General features: G+C 42.2%; 2 protein-coding genes across 5 annotated transcripts in view; one reads left to right on the plus strand and one right to left on the minus strand.

Annotated features, from left to right (window-relative positions):
- Positions 1–49: 49 nt before the first annotated feature.
- LOC107390197 (eIF5-mimic protein 2-A) lies at positions 50–18,673 on the minus strand. Its single transcript, XM_015966776.3, has 12 exons — positions 18,536–18,673; positions 18,027–18,100; positions 17,542–17,718; positions 9,513–9,607; positions 9,372–9,437; positions 9,127–9,262; positions 5,494–5,603; positions 2,043–2,213; positions 1,594–1,740; positions 1,304–1,442; positions 893–1,015; positions 50–802 (listed from the first exon to the last, which is right to left on the minus strand). The coding sequence occupies exons 2-12, from the start codon at positions 18,088–18,090 to the stop codon at positions 771–773; spliced, it is 1,260 nt and encodes a 419-aa protein (XP_015822262.1). The 5' UTR covers positions 18,091–18,100; positions 18,536–18,673; the 3' UTR covers positions 50–770.
- A 1,377-nt stretch (positions 18,674–20,050) lies between these two features.
- Positions 20,051–25,924, plus strand: part of myo1b (myosin IB) — a 72,877-nt gene continuing 67,003 nt past the window's right edge. For all 4 annotated transcript variants that reach the window (XM_015966768.3, XM_054747078.2, XM_015966771.3 and 1 more), the window contains exon 1: positions 20,051–20,191. The gene's annotated coding sequence lies outside the window, so the exon portion shown is untranslated. The remainder of the gene's footprint in view (positions 20,192–25,924) is intronic.

Here is a 25,924-nt window from a genome sequence, read left to right on the forward strand (position 1 = left end):
ATAAAAAAAAAAGACATTTGATGAGAAACAACCAGGATAAACACCAAAGTCAATAAAATGAATCACTTTTTATTCATTTTTATATGTATGAGCAAAGAGAACCTTGTATGGTTCAATTACATGAGGTTTACAGATAATTCTCATTTTCTGGAGTCAAAATTACCACCATTAACGTCGATTAAAAAAAATAATAATAAAATACGTTTCCCAGAATCGGATCAAACTGGCAGTAAGTCTGGCGCTGTCGTCTAACTGGCAGAAAAGTAAAACGAGGTCAAAAACATGGTTTGTCTTTCAGACGACCAGAATATCACAGCTACACAGATGGACCTCTGGTGAATAAGAGATCAGAGACTAAATATGGCAGCTGTGAAATCTGTCGACCAATTTTGAAGGAACGATTGAAAAAAATAAATAAATAAAAGACTGAATCTGGCACTGAGAATGGCTCTCCGCTGTCCTTTCGAGTAACCCCTCCATGACAGAAGATGGTTGAGCAGGGTTGGTGGTTTATCCCTTGGGGTCCACGTGGGAGGGGTGGGGTGGTGCCCACTCCTAAAATACTGAAAAAGCATGGACCCCATTAGAAAAGCGGGAGGGTAAAGGAGCAGTACAAGTATCAACTTGCGCATTAAAGTCTTCCCATGAGAATGGAAAATATGCAGAGGTAGAGAACAGACCAGGAAAAGACCACAGACGGGTTTCTGTAACATTTGTGTTACAGTCAGTAAAAGAAAGGTATTTATTAAGGTTGTTGTCATCAGAAATCTTCAGTCTGCCTCCTCATCCTCGGACTCGGACTCTGAAAAAGTGAAAACATCTGTCAGCGTGCGTAAGAAACAGCAAACAATAATGACGCTACAACCTTCTGGACAGACGCGGAGATTCCCACCTTCCTCCGCGTTCTTCAGCCATTCCACAAAGGTCTTCATCTGTTCAAGGAAAACGCTTTTCCCCTTGGACAAGCGAGCTTCGTTGTACCACTTCAGAATTGCCTCCTCACTTAAGACGTCCGCTTTAAAATGTGAAAAATAAATAATAAATACAAATAAAAAAATAACAGAAAGAAAACGGATTCAATAGAACGCCAACAGCACAGATGCCAGACCAGGTGCTTGAAAAGGAAAAAAAAAGATGTCGCCAGGGCTGGTTGATGACATCAATCAAGACAAACTTTGGCTATAATCTCAGGCCATCTGGCATCGGTCATACACGCCTTCATAGCTTCCCACCATAAAACAAACTTTATTTCCTCACAAATGCAAACATGGGCACAGGAACCTTCTGGGCATAATTATCTCACCTTTGTAGAACAGAACAACAATTTTCTGGAAGGCCTTCATGAAGTGGATGTTGTCATAGCAGTATTCCTGGATCTTGAGCAGAAGAGTGAGTTCTGAGAGGCCCTGGGAGGTAAACGCCTTCAGCAGAGGGCTGTATTGCTGAGGATGTGAAACATTTGTTCTATGAAAGATTTGAGTTGATTTCATGCGTTTCTTCTACTCTGCTGGTAGAAATTCTCTGATTTAGCTCATTTCTATTAAGTTAAAGGCAAACTGGATCGTTTCAGAGACATCAGGCTTCTTTAGACACCTTTAAGTGTTTGATGGCTTGCTCGGTGACTAGCTCTTCCTTCTTGTTCCACTCCACTGAGCTCATCACACTGGACCAAATCAGTCCGATCATCGTCTGCTCGGAGATGTTGTTTTTCTTGATTTCCTCTCGGATGTAAGTAATAATCTGCAACACACGTTAGTGACCATTAAGTCAAACGAAAGGCAGCATTTGGAGAATCTTACCTCTGATCAAATCCCGTTGATCACTGCAGCATGAGAACTCTGAGCCGCAATGAGGGAGCTGATAATATTTCTGAGGCTAAGTGGATTTCAGGAACTTTTCAATGATTCACTTCAACCGTTTCACCACCACTCCTCAAGACAAAGGCAGTCAGAGGTCAAGAGGAAAGCAATTTTCATCGCTCGTCTCAGAGGTGTGCTGCATGAAAAGATCTCAGATTAGTAGAAGAAACTTTGGTGACGTACATCTTTGAGGGGGTCCCCACGCGCCATCTGATCCTCAATCTCCTTCTGCAGCTCCTTGCGAGCACCGATGGACTCCTGGTTTTTGGCAAAGTCTGAAAGCTCCTTTAGCCCGGCTTCATTGAAATATTTGGAGAAGTGCTCACTGCTGCGCTTGTTGACAGGAAACAGTTCCTGAAAGAGACATATTTTAAAAACTACTTAGACTGCAAGTCCTGAGATTTTAAAAAATTGTCCTTTTCTGTCTTGTAATACAAATATTCCAAAGTAAAACTACATTTTTTCCCAACCAGGTAAGCGTCACAGATAATTAAAGGTGCATGAAGTAAGACTGGCATCTTGTGGTCAAATTTGGGTACTGCGGTCCATGTATAAGAACAAAAGTGTCTTGCCCCTCTTCTTCACGAGTTTCATGCCAGTTTCCAGTTATGCATCAGTGCCAGAAGATTCTAGATGATGAATTAAGCTGAGTTATACAGAGCTGACTATTTTATTCTAATTCATGGTTAGCATAGTTAGCTAAACGTTAGCCTCTAGCCTTCTTTACCCAATATTAGAGTAAAACTGACCAACGCTCTTTCTACAACCCTGCTGCTATTTTCCGGCTAGTGTTAAATTACAAATGCAGATGCAGGAGCATTTGCAGGAGCAGACTCGGCAACCCCGCAGGCTCAAATATGATTTGCTTTGGAACCAGGAAGTATGTAGGGAGGACAGTTTGTAAACGATCAGCAGCCTACATCACACCCATCTACTTCTGGTATATGGATCCCCTACTGCCAAAACATATGAATGGGGGTCTATGGAGAAATAAAAGTTATTTTCGGAGCCCATTTTATAGAGTGGGGCAAAAAGTATTTAGTCAGCCACCGATTGTGCAAGTTCTCCCACTTAAAATGATGACAGAGGTCAGTAATTTTCATCAGTAGGTACACTTCAACTGTGAGAGACAGACTGTGAAAATAATCCATGAATTCACATGGCAGGATTTTTAAAGAATTTATTTGTAAGTCAGGGTGGAAAATAAGTATTTGGTCAATAACAAAAATTCAACTCAATACTTTGTAACATAACCTTTGTTGGCAATAACAGAGGTCAAACGATTACTATAGGTCTTTACCAGGTTTGCACACACAGTAGCTGGTATTTTTGCCCATTCCTCCATGCAGATCTTCTCGAGAGCAGTGATGTTTTGGGGCTGTCGCCGAGCAACACGGACTTTCAACTCCCTCCACAGATTTTCTATGGGGTTGAGGTCTGGAGACTGGCTAGGCCACTCCAGGACTTTCAACTGCTTCTTACGGAGCCACTCCTTTGTTGCCCGGGCGGTGTGTTTGGGATCATTGTCGTGTTGGAAGACCCAGCCACGTTTCATCTTCAAAGCTCTCACTGATGGAAGGAGGTTTTGGCTCAGAATCTCACGATACATGGCCCCATTCATTCTGTCCTTAACACGGATCAGTCGTCCTGTCCCCTTAGCAGAAAAACAGCCCCAAAGCATGATGTTCCCACCCCCATGCGTCACAGTAGGTATGGTGTTCTTGGGATGCAACTCAGTATTCTTCTTCCTCCAAACACGACGAATTGAGTTCATACCAAAAAGTTCTACTTTGGTTTCATCTGACCACATGCCATTCTCCCAATCCTCTGCTGTATCATCCATGTGCTCTCTGGCAAACTTCAGACGGGCCTGGACATGCACTGGCTTCAGCAGCGGAACACGTCTGGCACTGCAGGATATGATTCCCTGCCGTTGTAGTGTGTTACTGATGGTGACCTTTGTTACTGTGGTCCCAGCTCTCTGCAGGTCATTCACCAGGTCCCCCCGTGTGGTTCTGGGATTCTTGCTCACCGTTCTCATGATCATTTTGACCCCACGGGATGAGATCTTGCGTGGAGCCCCAGATCGAGGGAGATTATCAGTAGTCTTGTATGTCTTCCATTTTCTGATAATTGCTCCCACAGTTGATTTTTTCACACCAAGCTGCTTGCCTATTGTAGATTCACTCTTCCCAGTCTGGTGCAGGTCTACAATTCTTTTCCTGGTGTCCTTCGAAAGCTCTTTGGTCTTGGCCATAGTGGAGTTTGGAGTCTGACTGTTTGAGGCTGTGGACAGGTGTCTTTTATACAGATAATGAGTTCAAACAGGTGCCATTAACAAGGTACCGAGTGGAGGACAGAAAAGCTTCTTAAAAAAGACGTTACAGGTCTGTGAGAGCCAGAGATTTTCCTTGTTTGAAGTGACCAAATACTTATTTTCCACCCTTATTTACAAATTCTTTAAAAATCCTGCCATGTGAATTCATGGATTTTTTTTCACATTCTGTCTCTCACAGTTGAAGTGTACCTATGATGTAAATTACTGACCTCTGTCATCATTTTAAGTGGGAGAACTTGCACAATCGGTGGCTGACTAAATACTTTTTTGCCCCACTGTATGTGCCAAGGATTTCACTTCACATACAATGACTGAATTTTAAAGACATGTTTTGATGCCAAGAAGCCACTTATTTTCTAACGGCAGCATAAGTTACTTGAGGTTTTATGTGAAAGAACATAGAGGACTCCAACTGCTCGTCTCACAAAAACTGAGTCATCAAACCAGACAAGGAGAAGAAAAATGGCTGAATTTAGCAAACTTCACATCCTTCTTCCAGGATGAAAGAAGTAGCATGAAACAAGCATCTCAAATTACTTAACAAAGTAAAAACACACATACTTATTTATCATTTAAATTGAAGTACAGCAAATGCGTAATTCAGGGCACAAGGCAAAGCGGACCAGCCAAAACTTTTATAGTCCCGTTCACTTAAGTCTGATTTATACTGCTCCATCTGCGTTGGTACGGTCACAGGCTATGCCATAATGAGTCAACGTAAAAACTCTGTGTCAGGCCCACAGAGGGAAATGGAGACATGCTCAATTTTTCCACTGTCCATCAAAAGTGATTAGTCAGGATGCCACTTCCTTTAAATTCATCAATCACACCACCTTTCCCCTTAAAAAAAGTTAACGTCTCAAAATAGATCTAGTGGCAGACACGGAGCAGATCAAAGAACGTTTCATGGCAAACCTAATGATATAAACTATACACCCGTGACTGAAGCAGTACAAAGATACACCGTAAACCTTTTATTCCCCCAGTCGGCTGAGAAGGAAATCTGTTTCAATGTATCCTTTCTAGTTGAGAAATTAAATTCATTGTTTTTATTTCACTGTAAAATTCTTACTTATTGCACCTTTAAATGGCTTTGAAGAGATAAAACTGTTGTACCTTCTGGTTGCTTTGGATTCGGTGGAGTGTCTATTACCAAAAACCGGAATAGCATTCGGGCTCTTGAGCAATACAAACTCCTAAACTACTGAAGATGAATGCCCTTCTTTTATCCATCATACATATTCAGAGTGCTCCCACTGGATTGGTAAAGATTTGTATTAAAGACGCCGTCCTCACCATGAGTCGGTTGTCCATGCCAACCTTTCGAAGGCTGCCGGCGACTGAGTTTATGTCCTTCTCGGAAAGCCAGGATTTGAAGAGTTTTATGGCAAAGCATGCAGAAACACCTGAACAAATGCATGACAACGTGATTCAGCTGTTGCCAACAGATCTGCCAGAATTAAGTTAAGCTGCAGTAATACGTCGGCAAACAAACGTGTGGCTTTTAACTGGAACAATGCCATAATACCGTTGGAATCTGGTTGAGAGGAAAAGCATCTAAATCAAAAATAAAACAATATGATGTCGGTGAAGAACACTTCAGTAGCTTTAACGCATGAAAACGTGAAGTAGACTAAGAGTCGCTCCAATTTATCAAGCTAGTTTCTGGGCCAAATGACTATAAATGGGTTGTGTTGGATTAGCTGAGGCTATCCATCAGCTGCAGTGATTTTGGGCATTTATTTTTATTGCAGCCAGCAAAAGACAAACAGAACCAAGCCAGACAAAACTCACACTACCATCTGCATCTTCCTACTATCAATTAATAACCAGAGCGTGTACTAAAACGACTTATTCACACAAATAGTGAGCTAGTTGGACTTTGGTCCCACTTAGACTGAAGGAAAGCTACAAAAACAGTCATTCTGTCACTGAAGACAAATTCGTGGTTAAAGAACATAAGATCATTAATAACTTTTCTTTGGATTAAAAAGATTAATATAGTACAAATTAGATATTGGTGAATAGGAGTCTGTCTTTGTTTCAAATAAAATGTTTTCTACAGAACTGAGCATCAATACAAACTAACTTTCATTCCTGGCTGGAATGATGTTTGATCAGATGCTGTTCAATCGCTGCAGTTCTTCGAGGGTAACCTCGTGTGTCCCGGCCACATGTCAGCGTCTCTGTTTGGAAACCATTTTTCTGCTTGCCAGCAGGAACAGCTGCCTGTGGAGATGTCTGTGTTGTTTAGCCGAATGTTTAGTTAAAATATCTAAAATGCCACTTGAAATGCAAAGAATAATGTCTACATTAAAAACAAACCAAAACTGTTAGAGCTTTCTTGCATACTTGCCCACCATCTGTTACGTGAAGGTTGAATGAAATCACAGTGACACAGCTGGCGTGTATAATTCTCAAAAAATGTATGTTCTAATATTTGTGATTTGTAGGGATGGGTACCTTTGACATTTGAATCAATCCGGTACTAATTCCCGGTACCTACGAATCGATACCGGTACTTAACGGTACCAATTTTCGATACTTTTGAGTGTTTATTATTTTAATTCTCTTTTATAATTAAATATATATTTTTCTCAATATATAACAATATTTGATAAATATCACGATAAATAACATTCAACTGTTTGTATTTTAACATCGTACTTGTAATTTTATAAGCTGATAATTAAACTAAAGCAAACATCTTTACTGTGAACTAAATTTACTGTATCTTCATTCCTTTTACCGTCCTTTTTTTTCATTTGATTTTTCCTACTGGGAAGTTAGAATTTCCCAGGAGAAAGCGAACGCACCATTAGCTGATAACAATGGTAGCAATGAAAGCTAACATACCAAGCTAACGTTATCTTAAACAGTTTATTTAGCTGCTGGAGCAGATTAAAACGATGATGCCTCACACTTAGATCGTTGTCACTGGTTTCTTTCGTCTTCACCCGTCGCATTTAGTAAAGTGAAGCCAAACTTTAGAGCGCGTTCATGTTCTTCTAGTCGGAAATTCGGAGTTCCAAGGAGAAAGTGAACGCACCATTAGCGAAACGGAAGCTAACATATCAAGCTAATGTTATCTTAAACATTTTATTTACCTACCGGAGCAGATGAGGATGTCTCACTTAGATCGTTGTCGCTGGTTTCATCATCACCCAGTTACCCATCACATTTAGTGTAGTGGACCCAAGCTTTAGCGTGCGTTCTTTCTACCATGCTGCTCTGTTTACAACTGGCTCGCAGGGATCGACGACATAACACTCTTGCGCATGCGCAGCTGTCTAGGCAAGTTCTCGTTACGAAGGACCGGTACCGAAACGAGGCACCGTTTGAAATGACGTGAATCGGTGCTCGGTCGGTACCTTAAAAAGTACCGAATTCGGTACCCATCCCTAGTTTGTACTTAAAAACCCGTGTTTGTTATGTTGTAAAGCTGCATCAGAAATCGTTCAATTTAAAGAAAAGCTTTCAAATTAAACTTGTAAATATGAACGTGCTAAATTATAAACACAGTTAAAAAGGAACTATTCACCAACACTTCTACTCACAGGGAAGATTCATCCCTCCCCTAAACTTGACTGATGTCTAGAAGTAAAATACAAAAGATCCATTTGGGATAATCTGGTATGAATATTGTAACTTGATGACAGTTGCATATTTTATTCTTTACAAAATATAAAATCGAGGTAGAAAATTTTAAATACTGTCACTGTCCATCAGCAGAGCCCTTTCATCTTTTAAAAGTCGGTTTCAAGCCCGTGTTCCGACAACTTTGAACAGTCTTTTCCCATGATTTTCACACCGGCATAAACACCAAATTTAAAGATCAGGTTTGCCCGTTTTTTTTAACACATTTGCAGTTGTAATGGTCTCTTATATAAATGAATGCCTTGTGAGTCAATCTGTGTAGGAAAAATGTTCTGGCGCTCCTGTTTCAGGAACAAGAAGCTAGCCAGCAGAGAAATGGGCAGAAAACAGCAGGATTTAGAGGCTTATTTCCTGATATTTGGACATCTTGCCCCTGATTGGCTAACAGCATCGTGACTCTACAACTGACAATGTCTGCTTTGCAACTTTGATGTTTTATCTTCACAAATAACAAAAGCCTGAAATAATTCTGCCATGCTCTGAATTTGCTACTGCAAGCGGCTAGCTTCCACTTGCCGAGACATGCTCTACTCTCTCCTGGATGCTTATGGGCCATTCCCATCTGTACCGGGTCGGCCCGGGCCGGGTAGCGTAGGTTGTTTACATATCTGGGTGGCCTGGTATTTTTCCGGGCCAACCAAGGCTCATTCTCAGCCCTCTTCTCGAGGGGGTCTGCTTCAGGCCGACCAGGGCCAACACACCCACTGCTGACAGCAAATGCACACCTTCCATTAGAGCAAGCCTCTGATTGGTGGGTAGAATCAGCCCACATGGGCTTAAGGCAAGGATGTGTGGAATCAACCGGGCCAGGCTGGGGCCGACTGGGGCTACCCGGCCCGGGCCGACCCGGTACAGATGGGAATGGCCCATTAGTAAAAACAGACTTCCCCATTGTGAGCCAAGATGGGTGAGTTTGATACAGGAAATAAAGAGTAAAAAAGAAAAAGGTTCCTCAGTGAACTTGGCCTTTAAGCTCAAAATTATTTCAGTTACTTGTTTTTTAAAAAGTGTTAGCTAAAGTTAAACATTTCTGATAGTTTCATGCACTATAATATCATTTCAAAAGATTCCACAACCCTGAAAATACAAGATGGGATTTAAAGCATTTTCAACAGTTTCGAGCAACCTTTAAGAACCCTGCATCAGGTTCCAACTGAACAGTTTAACATGAAACTGAATTTTTTAAAATACAACTTCTCTGGAACAATTTGTAAAAGTGTCACTGACTAAATTGTGCACATAATACAGGACAAGCACAGTGGTGACCGTTACCTTCTTTGACCAGGTTCTCGTTGAAGAGGCTGCTGAGAATGGATGCAGAGAGATTCCCATTGGCCAGCAGGATTCCAGTTAGCATGGCCAGTTTGTTACGGTCAGACTCTGTGAAGCCCTTAAGGAACAGCAGCAGCTGGAAACAACAAAATAAATAAATAAAAATACAGTTGTTGAGAGTCAGGGAGTATTATATATCCCATAATTAATTAAGAAACTTGACAGATAAAGCCGCAATAACAAACCTTTTTGATCTCCTCCTCAAACCCCTTTTCCAAGTATTTGTAACGCCTGATGAGCTTGTTGAAGACCTGCAAATACAATACATGTATGACCGGAAATACCAGCCATATTTATGTTTCCTGTAAGGAAATAGGAGTATTTACCTGTGCATAGGCCTGCATGGTCTCCATGTCTTCTTGTGCTTTGAAGACACAGAATTCTGTGCAGGTCATGTCTTCTGACAGAGTTCCTCCTGGGGCTAAAAATAAAAACAATTCCTGTTTCTTTTATGATTGAACAGCTTTGCTCAGCGTCTACATTCTCAAAGGTATGATGAAAACAAAGAAGAGACCATCCTATTTTTTATTAAAAACAAGCCACTCACTCCATAAACTTCAGTTATGCTTCAGGTTTCAGACCTTGGTTCACAATCCAACACAGGAGTTTGATTACACAGAAGGCATGTCTTGAATAATTGCAAAAGCAGCAAAAAGACTATTTTGAACAATTTATGCATATATTTAAGATGATTTTGTAGTTAAATAATCTTGCTAAACTGGCAGGTATCTGTTAACAAGTCAATTGCGTTAAAGGTGCATTATGTAGAAATGAAGTAAAATGACAACCTGTGGTAAAATCTGGTTACTGCAACCACTTTAAACAACTCAGGAGCTTTTTTTTTTTTTTAAACAATTGTTGGTGCTGCAGCATTAGCTCGCAGGAGGCACCACAACCCCACACTCTAGGGCTGGGCAATAAATCGAAAACTTATCTTTATCAAAATTTCTGATTCTTATCATGATAATTGTTCCCATGTAGGGTTGGGCATCGAGCATCGATAGGAACGGTTCCAACTGTTCATTTTTCTCAGAATCTTTCAAAGTTTTTTATTTCGATTCCTAGAATGCCGACTGGAAAAGCAATCCGCAGCCAATCTCCGTGAAAAATAAACGTGATCTGCAAATTGTGATCAGCACTTTTCAGAGCTGATCACACCAGCTGTCTGCGTGCAGCTAACGTGTCACTACTAGTTGCCCTACATTTAAAATATAGCTTTAGTTGCAGACTTACACCTGCTAACTAGCTTGCTAACGCTTTTTCGGGCTAATGTGTCACGACGAGTCCGATTTTCAGCTATGGCTTCCACCCCTACCCCGACTGACGGGTCGGAACCGAAAGCTAAAGAGGCTGCATCCCACCTGTGCCCGGGGCCATGTGGGACTTCTATTTCAGGCAGGGACCCTCATCCTATGTGCATAACGTACATGGGTACTGCTCACGCCCAGGCATCGCTGGCTAACCCGCAAACATGCCCTCACTGCTCCTCCATGCCGGAGAAGATAAGTGAAAGGAGGCTTAGAGTGGCAGTGGCTAACGGCCGGGACCCAGGCCTCGGCTCGGCCACGCCTGTAGATGCAGGTAACAACCATCAGCCGCGAGCCTCCACAAGCTGGGCGGATATGATGGAAGTGGAGCCCCCGCTACCACCTCTGTTCGAGGGGCTGGTTGACAGCGGGCTGTTCGATGCGGTTGAGGACGTGGCTGGAGGTGATGCGAACTCAGACCTCCTTGACTTGGACATGGAAGAGGAGGAAGAGGATTCCACCTTCCCAGCTCAACACTCTAGGCCGTCTAGCGGCAGTGGGGTGGCATCACAGCGGGACGCCGATCTGTACGAGGTTTGCAGACGAGCAGCGGTAAAGCTCAACATTCAGTGGCCGGCAGCCCAGGGGGCAGACGGGGTGGAACGAGACCTGTATGATGGTAAGAGGCTGCCACTATCCTCCGCTCCACCCAAGCAGCTCTTGCCGGCTGTCCCAGCATGCATGAGAGACATGAGCCGTTACTGGTGAAGCCCATTTAAGAGCAAACTCCCCACCAAGGGATGCTCTAAACTGGAGGTGCATGGGATGGGGAAATTGGGGCTGGCCAAACCCCCAATGGTGGAGCCTTCAGTGGCATACCACCTTCACCCCAACCACAGATCCGTGTCAGCATCATCCAGCATCTCTCTCCCATCTAAAACAGATCGTCTCACGGCATCCATTTTTCAGAGGATGTACAAATATGCTGGCCAATCTGTGTGTTCCCTCAATGCAGTTAATCTCTAGTCAGCTTATCAAGGAGAAATCCTGGAGGAAATGGGTCGTCAGCTGGACTCTGGGGCGCCTAACCCAGCTTTATGGGATGAAATCTGTGTGGTGAATGATCTCATCCTGCGCTCCTCTAGAGGACCATTCCAGGGCTGTGCATGTGTGATGGGTTTGGCGGTTTCGGGTGAGAGCCTTGTGGCTAAACCTGTCAGGCCTAGGCGACACCCAGAAAGCTGATGCCATGGATGCAGCAAATGACCCTACCAAAGGTCTCTTTGGCCCTTCCTTGGAGGAGATGACTGAGATAAGTACCCGCAGAAAGCAGGAAGGTGAGGCCTTCAGTCTCTGCTTGCCTCGTGAACATAACCCTCAGCCACCTCAGGCACCCAAGCCTGGGTTTGAAGCAGCTGCCTCAGCGGCAAAGGGTCGACAGGGTGGGGCTAGACCAGGGGTGGGCAACCTGTTCCCATCAAAGAGCCATTATTACCTGTGTTCCACAGTAAAGAAAACACTGGGAGCCCAGTGTTTCCCCTAGGAATTTTTCCAGCTGTGGCGGTGGGGCCGGCCGAGCGGGGGGGGGGGGGGGGGGGGGGGGCTTTGGGAGAAATTATGACACATCTCTAAATAAAGTAAAATTTTCTAGTGCAGAGAGGAGACAACCCATAGAAGCACTGATTTGATCTCATTTCAGAGAAAAATAGAACAGGCCAGATGCACCTAATAAATAAAACTACTAACAAACTCAGGAATCTTTCTTTGCTTCACTGTTCTGGTGCTGAGAATATCCCTAATGCAGATCAAAGGAGATCCACAGATGAATGGACCTCATTTATTATTTGGAGACTACATTTACTGCAGCTGGCAGAGGCAGAGATTGTTTCTATTGATACACGGATTTACAGAATCATTTTAAATGTTAATAGGGGAAGACTGCAGGGGGGAGCGGTAAAATACAGGGGGTCCCCAGCAAAAACAAGAAACTTTATGAGTCTGATGAAACCCGCTGGTTTTCCATCAGGCAGTCACGGGGCAGCTCCAACGACCCAGTGGCTGTGCTGGGTCAATGTTATCGAGCTCAGTCCGGCTCGGCAGAGAGTGAACGAGCCGCGGCGACGTCGTGCTCTGCTTAAGAAGAGGCGTTATTTTCCCGCTTCAGAACGCTTCAACGTGTTTTTACGCTTTCTCCGAGACATGTCACGTCGCTAAGTTGGTAGCACCGCGCGCCAACACGTCAATAGTGCAGCGTAGCCTGCTGGAGGTTTTAAGGGTTCAGATGAAAACATCCGACCTCTCACGCTGCTCACACATCGATCTTAAGTTGTCGCTGTTGCTGATCTTTGTGGCTCCATTGTGGCCATCCAAGCCGTGGGTGGCAGAAATAATCCAGATGCTTTAGAGCAAACCCTGGCCCCTGCATGTCTGCAGGGGTCTCCTGTCCCAAGCCAGGTGAGAGATTTATCACCCTCACCCAGACCGCTTGTCTCTGTGGGCCTGGTCCGTGAGAAGTGGAATCTGAGCATGGCAGGCCTGCCCCCAAGTGTCATTGACACCATTCAAAATGCTAGGGACCCCTCAACTCGCTCTCTTTACAGCTGTAAATAGAGTTTTTGAGGTGTGGTGTGAAGAAAAACATGTTATCCCATTGCAGTGTTCGGTGGTAGATGTACTCTGTTCTTTTGCAGAGTCTGATGGACAAGGGTAAAGCTTTCGCCACTATCAAAGTTTATCTGGCTGCAATTTCTGCATGCCATGTGAGGTTTGGTGACAAACCAGTGGGGCAACACCCATTAGGGAGTCGCTTCATGAAGGGTGCTCGCTGTGAGCTACCAGTCTTTAGGCCACTGGTACCACTGTGGGACCTCTCTCTTGTTCTGGAGGCCCTCTGTCATCATCCTTTTGAACCTGTAGATGGGGCTGGATTGAAATTTCTCTCTTTAAAAACTGCACTGCTCTTAGCTTTAACTACAGCAAAGAGGGTGAGTGACCTTCAGGCATGGTCAGTCAGTCCCTCTTGTTTACGGTGGGCCCCTGGCTACACTAGTGTGTGTCTGCGGCCCAATTCAGCTTTTGTGCCTAAAGGAATGGAGTCGTCTGTTTGACATTCTGGTGTCGTCGTATAGCTGCTCCCCTGTGGAGCTTTTCTGCCTTTTTCCTCAGCAGAAGAGCAGAAGCTCAATTGTCTCTGCACTGTTCGAGCTGTAAGGGTGTATATGGACAGGACTGCTGGTCTCAGAAAAACAGACCAGTTGTTTGTTTCTTGGGTCACGGCCCATAAAGGCAAACCTGTGTCTCGCCAGAGACTGGCACACTGGATTGTAGAAGCAATCGGCCTTTCATATAGGTGTAAGGGTGCTGAACCCCCTCTGGGGGTGAGGACTCATTCTACAAGGAGCATGGCCACATCTTGGTCCCCGTTTCGTGGAGTGTCAATCCAGGATATTTGTGCAGCAGCTAGCTGGGCTACGCCGCTAACTTTTGTGCGGTTTTACAGGCTGCATGTGTCTCAACCTTCACTGGCCCATTCAGTGCTGGAGGCAGGATGCACAGTGTCTGCCTAGTGGTTAAGTAGAATTTTGCTGCCGCTCGCTTCGGGATGGACGTGCAATCCGGGAGTGGGCCATATCACCCATAGTGAAACACCGAATGAAGTTAGAAAAAGAATGTAGGGTTACGTTATGTAAACCCCGGTTCTTCGATAACAGAGTGAGGTGTTTCACCAATAATTCCCTTCTTGCATTAACGGTAAAAAAAAAAAAAAAATCGCCCGAATGAGTAGGTGTTGGTTGGCCGTGTATATACTGGGTGGGCGGAGCCTGGGCACGGCGCAACCGGTCTGTCAGGGACAGACATCATGTCATTGGAGCTTCCGTAGTTGGTCACGCCAGGGCGATTCCAATAGTGAAACACCTTACTCTGCTATCAAAGAACCGGGGTTTACATAACGCAACCCTACGTTTGTCTCACTGCAGAAACAAAAACACACACGGAGCGTCAGCAGTCAGACGCAGCCAGCCACATTCAAGTTTCACTTTCTGTTCTGACTGAATGCTGCTGCAGCATGGAGGTGTAGATCTCGGTCATCCTGGATGTGATCATCCTGAGAGTTTTAGCTGAGAACAGCTGGACGTTTCTGGATATGTTGGAGACGTATAGCCTCTCATCCCAGAGGCTGCTTCCAGACTTTGTTTGTGGTCAGAAACAAACACGCTGGTTGTGCTGCAAGTTAGGGCTGTCGCGGTTGAGGAATTCCCCCTGCAGTGATTCAGGGTGGCTTAATATTGCGGTGTGCGATACTATCGCAGCACTTTTTTATATTGCAGTACTATCTAAACATAATGTTTACACATTTAAAAAAGGTCAAAAATTGCTGTGCCTTCTTTCATAACACTTTACTGAATGCAGATCAAAGGGCAGTAACAACACAGATCGCAGTAACGTTTGTTTCTCCGACAGTCGGAGTACGACTGAACTTAAAAACAACAAAATTCAGGAGAAGGTTAAACTTTTAAATGCAAATTTGGCTGCAGCATTTAACAAATAAGAAACAAGTCCCCATTTTGTTTAGTTGTTTAAAATCAAGCATAAAAAATTACATGTACCGGGCGCGGGGCACTATCATTTCACTTTCACTTTCACACGAATGACGGTGATTTATAGCTCGGTCACGTCCTTATTACCCACAAGGAAAACCAGCATGTTAACCATATACGGTTTGAGAGAGGATCTGAGAGGGGTGGCAACATTTGCAGCAACACTGAAAACCCTCTCGGGTGGTGCGCTCGTTGCACTAACACACACGTACTTGCGTGCGACTGGCGAGCAAAGGGAATCTCTCCCGGTTGTTGCTCCACCATGTCAGGGGGGTTTCTTTAGGGTGGATGCATTCCTCCTGCAGGTAGCGAGTGAGCTCCAGCTCGGCTCAAACTCTCTTCGGGGCGGTTGCAGAAGCAGTGCTTGTCCGGGACTTCAGCAGGTCTCCGAGCGTTTATTATTATTGTTTTGCCGCTGGTGGCAGCTCTGTCTCGGCCAAGGACTCTGGCTGCGCAGCAGCTGACGTACTGAAAACCAAAGTGCTCCCAAAGGAGCGAAGTAACGTTTCGTTTTGATACCAGTGCAGCCATCCTTCTCAACATGCATCATTGAGTTGAATCAAGTTCAGTAATCGCGGTGGCGCATGATGCAGCGCGGTGGGCTTCTTCATATTGCGATATTTCATTTTTGCGGTTACCGTGACAGCCCTACTGCAAGTCTCTCTTTTTCTTGAAAACATGTTTTTGTCTAAATGAAGGTGATGTTAATGTTCATAGAAGTAAATGCATGTTGAAGTTAAGATTATTTCCTGAAGTAGGACCTGTGGTTAGCTGGCTCATTTAAAACATGGAATGTCTTGAAAGAATCGGAATCGGGAATCAGAATCGAAACAAGGAATTGGAATTGTTCAAAATCAAACGATCCCCAACCCTATTCCCATGTCAATAAATTTGACAATAAAAAAATGAAAAGGTGTGTGTAGGTTGGCAACATTCATGTCCCTTTAAGACGCTGTACCACCTTGAGTCATGTAAAAATGTCACCCAACGTAATACACGTGACAGCCCCATCTTTTCTTTCTGCCCATACCTGTAGCTATCCTCCATTTATCGTTATCGAGGTGAAATCCTCAATATATCGTGATATTAATTTTAGGCCATATCGCCCAGCCCTACCACACTCACTGATGGTAAACAGTAGTTAAGTCCCTCCTTCCTTTGTTTGGAAAGGACAACATTTGACAATCCCCGCTGGGTATGAAATATGCTTCAGTATAACCTTGTAGAGTTGGGCGATTTGTATCATGTTCCCACCTCCGATCATCTGTCCAAAAAAAAAGACGATGGGCAATTCATTTGTGCATGTGACGTCATGATGCACGGACTCATTTGTGAAGACAGAAGAAACCCAAAACATAGATTTTTTTTATACAAGTGAAGCACATCTGTTTGCTGGAAGAGAAATTTAGATGTTTCTTTGTGTTTAATTTTGTATTTGTAGTTTGGTTGAGTGATGTATCGAAGGCTCGTATTAAACAGTTAAATTTTTAAAAGAAGCCAAGTCTTTGTTTCCCTGTGGTGCCCACTATTGTTGTATTTTATTTAAACAAATGTATTTTCTTAAGAACATAGGCTACTGTTTTTTTCCTTTTCTTTTATGAGTCCGAGTAGGAAACGGAATGAATCGCTGCTGCGTTTGGACGAACTTTGAGGACATTTGCTCGCAGCCAGATGTCGCATGATCCATTTATCCCCGTCACTTTCAATTTGAAAATAATAAATATTCATTCAATTTCCATTCATTTCAATTAACATTTAGTCCAAACAAGCTAAACAGAGTGCCCCAGTAACATAAACAATGCAATTAAACTATTGCACTTAAATGAAAGCACTTTCCTTCTGCTACACGCAAACCTGAACTGATCACCTGTTTGTGCGTAATCAAATGCCTCTAGGTAGCTTGCTGAAGAGGTTATGAGGTTCTGGACTTTTGCTTCAGACGATCCCGTGGATGTTTAAATGTTTTGGATGAATACACGCTCCACTGACACACTCGAAGCAGGTGCTGAATAATGACGAGCACTACTTCAGCCAAAGATTCAGGAAACATTTCTCCAAAAGAAATAACGAGAAGTCTTGCCGACACTCTGAAAGAGAGAAGGGTTTCCACTTTCCAATCCACACCGTGCAGTTGTGCACAATGTCGAGTGCATCACAGATGCTCTCTGAGCTCCTCCTCTGCGCGCCGCCAGCGTCGGAGAAGGTGAGAAAATGCTCAGATGTGCTGATGGCAATCTTTTCATGATGATTACCTCCACGATGTTCTTCGTGTGTAATGTGTAAAATATGTATCATTTACAAACCAACTCACGGGCAAACAAATGAAATAAATAAACAAATTGCCTCCTGTAAAAATAACGACCATAATGGCTCAGCCCATCACCCAACCCCATAACCTTCCTTCCCAAAATGACTGAAACATTGAGACTTTTTGGGGATTTTCTCACACTAAATTTCTCACTATGTTCTTACATGCTGCACCTTCAACTTTGATGTTAATGTAGACTCACCCAGCATCCCACCAGCAACCAGGATGTCAAACAGAGTCTCGGCATATCGTCGGTAGTCAAGCTTGGCACCAGAAGTGTCAAGGAACTTAGCGACAGCTTCCAGATCAGTGCCAGTTTGGTTCAGGCCTTGTACAATACTTTCCTGGAATTGGGAAGGGTCAAACCTCTCCTTTTCATCTGAAGAAAATAATTACAATAATTTTGATTAAACCATGCCACGGACTCATGGACAGAATATGACTGCTGATAATCTCATGCTAGGTTACTTTAAGCTCTCAAGAACATTAATAACCGGATGAAAACATTTTTTCCACAACCTTTTAGCTATTGCAGTGCATTTCTCCACGTTTTATTACATTTAGTAGACAATAAATCTAAACAAAAAGCTTTGGAAATAACTAAACGAAATCAAATAAGCTAAATCTTATTTAAAATCAGCATTTTGATTGCGTCAAAACAAATGAGTGAACATGAGGACTTGTCACCTCTTTTTCGAGTTTTGAAACGCTGGCCTGTTAGCGTTGGCTTCTGCTGCTTTTGGTTACTCATAAAAGACACCCTGCAAGGCAAAATCATCAATCAGGACTAAGACAGAAACAATTTTAGGTTGTGACATAATAACCGAAGGCCGACTGTGATGATTTTTGTTGGTTTATCGCTTTAACAGCTTATGTAAACATTAGCTTTGGGACTAAATCAATAATATCTTCAACAATAGCACTTATTTTACAGAGTTGCAAAGCATATCTACTGATAAAGAGATAGCTGAGCAGAACTGTTTTAGTCAGTAAATTCAATATTCAAAGAATCTGCTGAGAAAATAACATCAAAAGCTGTTGATTTAGCTTATGGTGAAGATGACACGTTGGTTAGCTAAAACTAGTCCTGCTGCTACCTTTAAATAATGACGCAGTTGTATGTTTTAATAACAAATGTGAGCTTTACTTAGTCATACAGATAATACATTCGGTCATAAAAATGAGCAGAAACTCACCGAAATCCTCTCTTTAATTCAAAACAGCTCGTAGAAAAATGTATTCCAGCTGGACTTTAGCACAAGACACAGGAAGAGGAAACGGTAAACGGTAGCGCGCATGCGCAAAACCGCTAGCTAATTGAGGCGCAACTATTTATTGTGGGGAAACAGCTATTTATCACGTAATTTGTATTTATTTTAGCAAATTGGGGCCATATGTTTATAAAGTACCCCATAAACACTTCGATATTTTACGGAAAATAGCAAACACTCATATCAGTATAGAAATTCAACACAATATTGTTGTAAAGAGAAAAAAAAAACGTACGTTTAATTCTTGTTTAGACGCACCAAACCGAGCCTGGTGGTTAAATGGGCGTGACTGAGTCGTTGCGATGTGGAATTAAGACACAGGAGGGGGATATTGTGCTGCCATGTGGATGACGCATATGTCCATATGGGATGAAGGGAAAAGTTTATTGCTGCGTTAACGTTCACCTCGTAAATTTTAGAGTTCGGTAACTAAAACAGTTTATCTTTAGTAAAAGGACCAAATATATTACATATTATCAGGAAAAATTGATGGTACATGTGCTACTTGAAAGAAAAATCACAACAGATTATTAATAAAACAATAAAGTGGTTAATCTTTGGTGTTATATGGAGTAACCAGCTTAGACAAAATAAAAAACAAAACTAAAATGAAACTAAAAACTTACAGATCAACTATTAACCTAAAGTAAATATACTCAACCATCTAAAATAGTTATAAAGTTACTGCAAATAACTGAAATTTCTAAATAATAAAAAGGCGGGAAAAAACAATTCCACATATTTAAAAAAAGTCTGATTAAGTACAAGGAAATACAAATTAAATCCCAGGAAATACAGGTTTTGCTTTCTAATTTGTGTAACGGCAGGATACTGCCACTGTTAAAAGGCGAAAGTTGTTCCTTGTTGGTTTATATATATATATATATATATATATATATATATATATATATATATATATATATATATATATATATATATATATATATATATATATATATATATATATATATATAAGGCACAAAACAAACAGAAACAAAAAAGAGTAATTAGGAGAAATTAGGAAACACGTTATGAGGTTTAAAGCTGCCTAAAATCGGAGCCCCTTTAAACTCAGGCCTAAGTAGATGGAGTTAGAGTTCCGTCAGAAATATCCTATATGAACCCACATTTCCACACAGAAGAAATCAGACTGAACTTTAAAGATGTAAAATGTTGGGAACGTTGGGATTTAACGCAACGCCTTCATAAATGTCTCATTTGGGCAGGAAGAGAAGGAAATATAATTTCCGACAACACATGAACGTGTCACCAGCCCACAGCCCCCTAGCTCGGGAGGTGATTAAGGGACTCTGGACTAGCCCAGAGACGCCGCTCCAGCCACTCCCTGCAGCCCGGCACCCTCCGAGCTCTAAATCCATCCGGAGCTCCATTCAAAGTGCTAAGGTCTGGATGAGAGCCTCGTCCGAGCCCCATCCAGCACAGCAGACACGCGTTCAGGCGAAGACAGCTGGCAAGGGCTTCAGGAGCCGCTCCAGAGTTGGACAATCTCCCCCTGGATCACAGCTCTTGTCCGCGGAGTGGATTTAGGACAAGGAGGAGCGACTCTTCAGAGATAAAGAGGCACGTTGTTCATTTTGTTTAACTTATAACTTCCATTAATGAGTTCGCGTCAACTTTTCAGAACTTTTTATTGTCCAACCGAACACCGCGTCTCATTTCGCTCCCTAGAGGTTTTATTCTTATTTTTATTTCTACTTGACGTGATTTCTGTGATTAAACCTTAAAAAATCACGAATTGCTCGTGTTAGTCTTGAGCTGCGCCGTTTCCTGATCCAAATCAAGGCTCTTAATTGTCAACATCTGCGCGCAAGAGGCGATCAAACCGCTGCAAACCCAACCAGACTTTCTCATCCAGATATGCCTTTTGTCCCATATTCAGTTTTTTAAACACATCATGCAGCAGTGAACTGAAAGTGGGAGGCCTGATAAGGATATGTGCACTCTGATCTGTGATTTGGCTCCAACCTAGAGGTCAAACCTCAATGATGAACTGGTTTGTGCTTCAGTCCTGTCCCGAGGCTCCTGGCTGTAATAAATCACAGCTCAGCAACGACTGCATGAATAAAACTATTCATCTCTCTGAGAAAACCTCAAAAGTTTGCCAGATGCATGTCGACCTGCTTCCGTTCTGCTGTGGGATCCAAGTTAAGTCATTCTAACCAATTGAAGGTTTGGAAAGAAAACGTGAATGAATAGGAAAATGTCCGTGCATTTCTCCATTCATGGTCTACTTTCAGAGTTAAAGTCACAAGTCAATCAGATAAAACGTCTTGGAGAACAAAAGTTGGTTTCCCAGTGTGGTTTTCCACAAATATGTTCTGCCTCTCTTTGCCGGCAGCTCTACAGTGGAGGAACCAGATGGGAACTTTATTACCCGCACTGGTCAAACAAACAGTGATGTAAGGTGACTGAAGATTGAGAGCTTTCAGAGCTGCAGAGAGCCTCCTGGAAAAAAGTAACAACCGTTTAGCTCAGCTGGAGGAGGGCAGCGTGTGCGACTGTTGGCCGGTAGTCCCGCTCAGTGGGAGCTTTTCAGGCAGCATGCTGGAAGCTGCCACAGTATTTTCCAATGTGCCAAAATCCCCACCAAGCACACTGTGGGGTGACATGTTGTGGTCTAAAGCGGGGTGTATAGAGGATCAAAGTCCCTCCACCGATGCCATGACGATGAATGGTGTTTGCACATGTCGGTCTGTGTAGTGAGGCGTGTGGCTTGTGTTAGTCCTGCGTCAACACAGACCCAAGTCTTCCTGAAGCCAGAAAGTATCCGTAGTCCTCTCGGTGATCCCAGATCAGCAACTCATCCATATTAGAAGCTTCTAATGCCATTTCAACCTGGGCAATTTCTACAAAATTCAACTTGAAGACTTACATTTCATTTCCTTTAGGTCCCTAAAGAGCTGCAGTACAAACACTATACAATCAGTTTTTTCTCCCAAGTCTGGACATCTGCTTCTTCCATTCACCGCTTAGGAATCAGAACATTTCAGTGCCTCTTGAGCTTTCTTATTGCCCTTTGCACAAGTTCATCCCACTCTTTCCTTTAATACGTTTTATTAATATCCCTAATGAGCAGACAACATAAAATCTTATGTCAATTATGTTGTTTGTGTAAGCACATTCATGAGGTTGTAAATGACTACTTGTGAGACTTCTGCATTAACATCAGCCTGCAGAAATATTAAATTCCCCTTTTAAAATGGCTGCCACCGAGTGTGCAGATAAACACCAGCTTGATTTTTGTTGCACAAACGTGACTTTTAGATTTGGTCCATGCAAGCAAAGCAATTTGGCTTTAAAGCTGCAATGGCACAGTTGGAAAACGAATTGGCTTAAAACATTTTTTAGGGATGTAAGAAAATATCGATATGGCAATATATTGTGATATTTTTTCCAGCAATATTATATCGATATTCAAAAGCCGTGTATCTAATTCTTGAAAGAATTTACATGCAAACATTTGTGTAATTTCTTTTCGTTTTGTGCAATTCAATCGCCACCCACTAGTTGGCAGCAGTGTGCAACGGGTTTTGTTTCCACCATTGAAATGTAAATCCCTCCATCGTGGTTCAGATACCTCATGTTAAACATGTTGCGTATCAGTTTGGACTGTTTATTGAACATTCTTACAATAAATTCAGTAAAAAAAATTGCTTGTAACGTCTGACTGAATGTATCGCAATATATCATGATATATTGTATCATCTCCCCTGTATCGTGATACGTATCGTATCGCCAGAATTTAAACAATACACATCCCTGATATACAAGATAGATAGATAGATAGATAGATATACAAAGGATTTCATGGATACTCGAGCAATAGGGAGCGTAAGTCACGCCCATCTACTTCCGGACCATGGGAAGAAAAAAAAAGAAAAAATTAATGTCAATGGGGCTAAAAAATGCTATTTTCTAATACTGCATATTATGTACCATGGATTTCACATATGCTGTCCATGAATTTTGAAAAAAGCTTTTTGATGCCAAGAACGCGCTTATTTATGAACGGGGAACACACTATTTTAGGTTTTGTGTGGAAAATAAGTCCCAGACTAGAAATGCGCTTCACGAAAGTGACTTCATCGAATCTGACTTGGAGAAAACGGAGTGAAAATGGCTGTGAGTTTATCAAACTTCAAATCCTTCCTTCAGGAGTAAAGGACCACCTTAAATCTGGCCATTTGGTAAGTAGCAGCTATGATAGATGGGAGGAGATTATGTGGTGACGACGTGCCGATGTAGTCATGCTAATTACGAACTTTTACAAGCTGATAAAGCTCAATGTACGTGACTGGAATGGTCAAAACACCCATCATTACTTATTTTTTTTTATTGCAGTACAACATTTGTGCGATCCAGGGCGTAAGGCAAAGCGGATTAGAAAATGGTGTTTTTAGCTCCATTTACTTTCATTTTTTCGTTCTTCCAGGGACCCATGAGCCAACCGGAAAGGGGGGAGACTTGGGCTTCCTATGATGAATGGTAGAGGGAGGGTAAAGGCTCTTTTGATTTGTATCGCATATTTGTCATTTAAATTGGCTCAAAGGCTTTTTAAAATGGTTTCAATTGAATCAAATTACGTGTGTGATTGGTTTAGATCAGATTTGATTGACGGATGTCTCATAAGCAGCAAAAGATTTTTTGCAAAATTTAAGATGAAACTTATTCAGAAAATTCAGGCTAGACACTTCCAAGACTCATCCAATTTTTTGCACCATGCCATTGTTCCTTTGCTGTAAGAACTACTGCCACCTAGCAGCTGGAGTCTGAATTGCACCTTGCAGAAAAACACTAAATGTTTGCATCTAAATTCTCAAAAGAAATCTATACTGCTTTTAAATTTCAAATAAAAATCACAATATTTCAGTTTATTTGTATTTTTTTTACATCATTAACAAGGAGTGATTAAGAAAAAGGCCATCAACAGTCTTTTTTTTTTTTTTACTTCTCCATCCACTTTAGTCTTACCTACCAGGAGTTTGCCGCTGTATCTTGGATAATTTTGGGTCCCTTTGTCTATGAATTAGCTGACTTTGGTATCTAGGACTTAAAGAACTGGAGCTTTGAGTGTCAAGTGCAAATCAGATGGTTTTGTTCTGTCAGGTGAGGGAAACTTTGGGTGGAGCCTGAGTCACCTTTAATGACCTTTAATCTTGTGAGACTGAAGGTATTTTCCATTAGACTTTCACAATAGTAACCTGTTTGAGGGTGTGTCTCAGAGGACATTGTGTCTCAAAGTTATTGTTACAGAGGGTGTGTGATGCCTTTTCAAAATAAAAGTACAGCACTGAAAGAAGTATCTAACTCACCTTGGATTCAAATAAATGCCGAGGTCATCGACGGATGTATTTGTGATGGGGTTAAGCTGCCCTTCTCAGATTTGACATTCTCAGTCAAACACTGGGTTTCTTTGATTTCGGGATACTGTTTTTTTATTTTTATTTTTTTGTTTTTTGTATGTGTTTTTTGGAGCAGATCTATTCTTCTCTGTACTTTGAGCTGATTTATAAGTAAAAAGTTTGTTTGGGTTCCAGATTCCTTTTGAACCTGCCTATGTTTGTGTGGTTGGTACAATACAGTAACGTGTTAGATCATGACTTGTTTTCATTATTTTTTTTAGTATACTGACCTCACGTGCATGCTGCTGAAAGCAAGGGTTTTCAGTTTGAGTGCACCTGTGATTGGAGTCTTTGCGAGTCTGTTTCCGAAAACCTCTGCCCCTGCGTCCTGCCTTGCCCCTTGGCACAGACACACGTGTCGCCGCTGCTGCTCCGTTCGACAGGGCTTTAATCTCCCAACGTTGGCAGCTGTTGGGATGTTGCGTCTCTTCTGCCTCGTGACAAGGCCACGCTGATCTGTGGGAAATTTCCAGAATCATATGCCGTATAATAGATTTTATTATCATTTGTTTGCACATTGATGGCACCGTACTCCCAACGACTGCTCTCAGGGTAGCGTGAGGGCAATCATCTCTTTATTGTGTCTCGTCACAGCTCTCGCACCGGCTTCATCTAGAACCAAAGGCTTGATTTGTTGATCACAATAAAAGAATATTGACTATTTTAAGCAGCTCTTTTTAATCACGCACACACGCCTCGGCTACTGTCATCTGTTCTATTGACTGTTTGCTTTAGTTATGTGTTTTGCATGCGAGTGCGTGCATGGTTGTTGACCTTTGCTTTGAATTTTCTTCTCACTAAAGGACAAAAACACACACACACACTCAGAACTACATCCTTTCTTAATAATATATACACATTTATTGGTGTTTTATTCATGTCCCACCCCCATAGCTGATCTGGCTCGGCAATCTAGGTCACAGAAACAAAGTGAAGCATGTCTCCTAATATCACTGTGGGATGTATTGAAATCAGAGGTCCTGTCTAGCCTCGATAATGAGCCTTTAGATGAAAAAGCCTCATGTGTGCTTAATTTTTCTTTTAAGCAATGCCGCTCTTCTATAAATGGGACGTTTAATCCACAGGACTGTGGATTCATTGATAAATTTGATCCTGAGTAATGCACATTAAGCACATGGATCACATGTTTTATGGGAAGTGGACAAATAATTCCAGACTGGTGTACCAGGAAGGCAAGGTTAAAAAAAAGTGCGGATGTTTTTTTTTGGGTTTTTTTTTTTTTTAGAGGAGGGAAATCCCGCTTGACACGTGTTAACTTGCAAGCATGCATGCTTGTTCCAGTTGCAAAAACAATGTTTTTGAGTCAAATCTAATTGTATGAGAAGTCTAACAGGATAGATGGGGCTTTTTTTAATCCATGAGGTCAGAATTTGACGTGCCAAAACTAAATAATGTGCAAAATTGCAGCCATCTGCTGCACATAGGCACTGTGCCAGACGAGGTTTGCAGAGTGCATTCAAATAAGGTGACATGCATGCACCCAGACGGAGGCCGTTTGACCTCAAGTCATGTTGTATCTGTGATTCATGAGCTTTAGATCGGAGATTAATTGCAGCTAAACTGTGTGGGTGTTTTTTTTTTAAACTTACTTCTGACCTTTTAAACATACTAGAAAGGCTTCAGACAGAGATAGTAGGATAATTTTAATCCAGTTTCTCTAATAAAGATAAAACCTTGGAAGAAATCCTTCCTATTTGTACTAATATCACAATCATTTCTGTTCTTGGTCCTTCGTATGCGGCAAACCCTCAATCAAGAGTCGGTGGCTTTTGCATTGACCGTTAAAGATCATGAAGGTCATCTTCCTTATCTCTGTCTCAGCAGTAAGGAGAACCCTGAGTTGAATCATGGCTGTTGTTTATTTTATTTT

This window comes from Nothobranchius furzeri, chromosome 14 (assembly GCF_043380555.1).
Source record: "Nothobranchius furzeri strain GRZ-AD chromosome 14, NfurGRZ-RIMD1, whole genome shotgun sequence".
Classification (NCBI taxonomy): domain Eukaryota; kingdom Metazoa; phylum Chordata; class Actinopteri; order Cyprinodontiformes; family Nothobranchiidae; genus Nothobranchius; species Nothobranchius furzeri.

Bases quoted from the DNA above. Each gene is read 5' to 3' on its own strand.
- LOC107390197 (XM_015966776.3), bottom strand. From the start codon at position 18,090: ATGAGTAACCAAAAGCAGCAGAAGCCAACGCTAACAGGCCAGCGTTTC. The intron at 17,719-18,026 runs GTGACAAGTCCT...TATTTTCTTCAG, and splicing joins TTTCAAAACTCGAAAAAGAG to ATGAAAAGGAGAGGTTTGAC. The intron at 1,443-1,593 runs GTGTCTAAAGAA...TCACATCCTCAG, and splicing joins AAGCCATCAAACACTTAAAG to CAATACAGCCCTCTGCTGAA.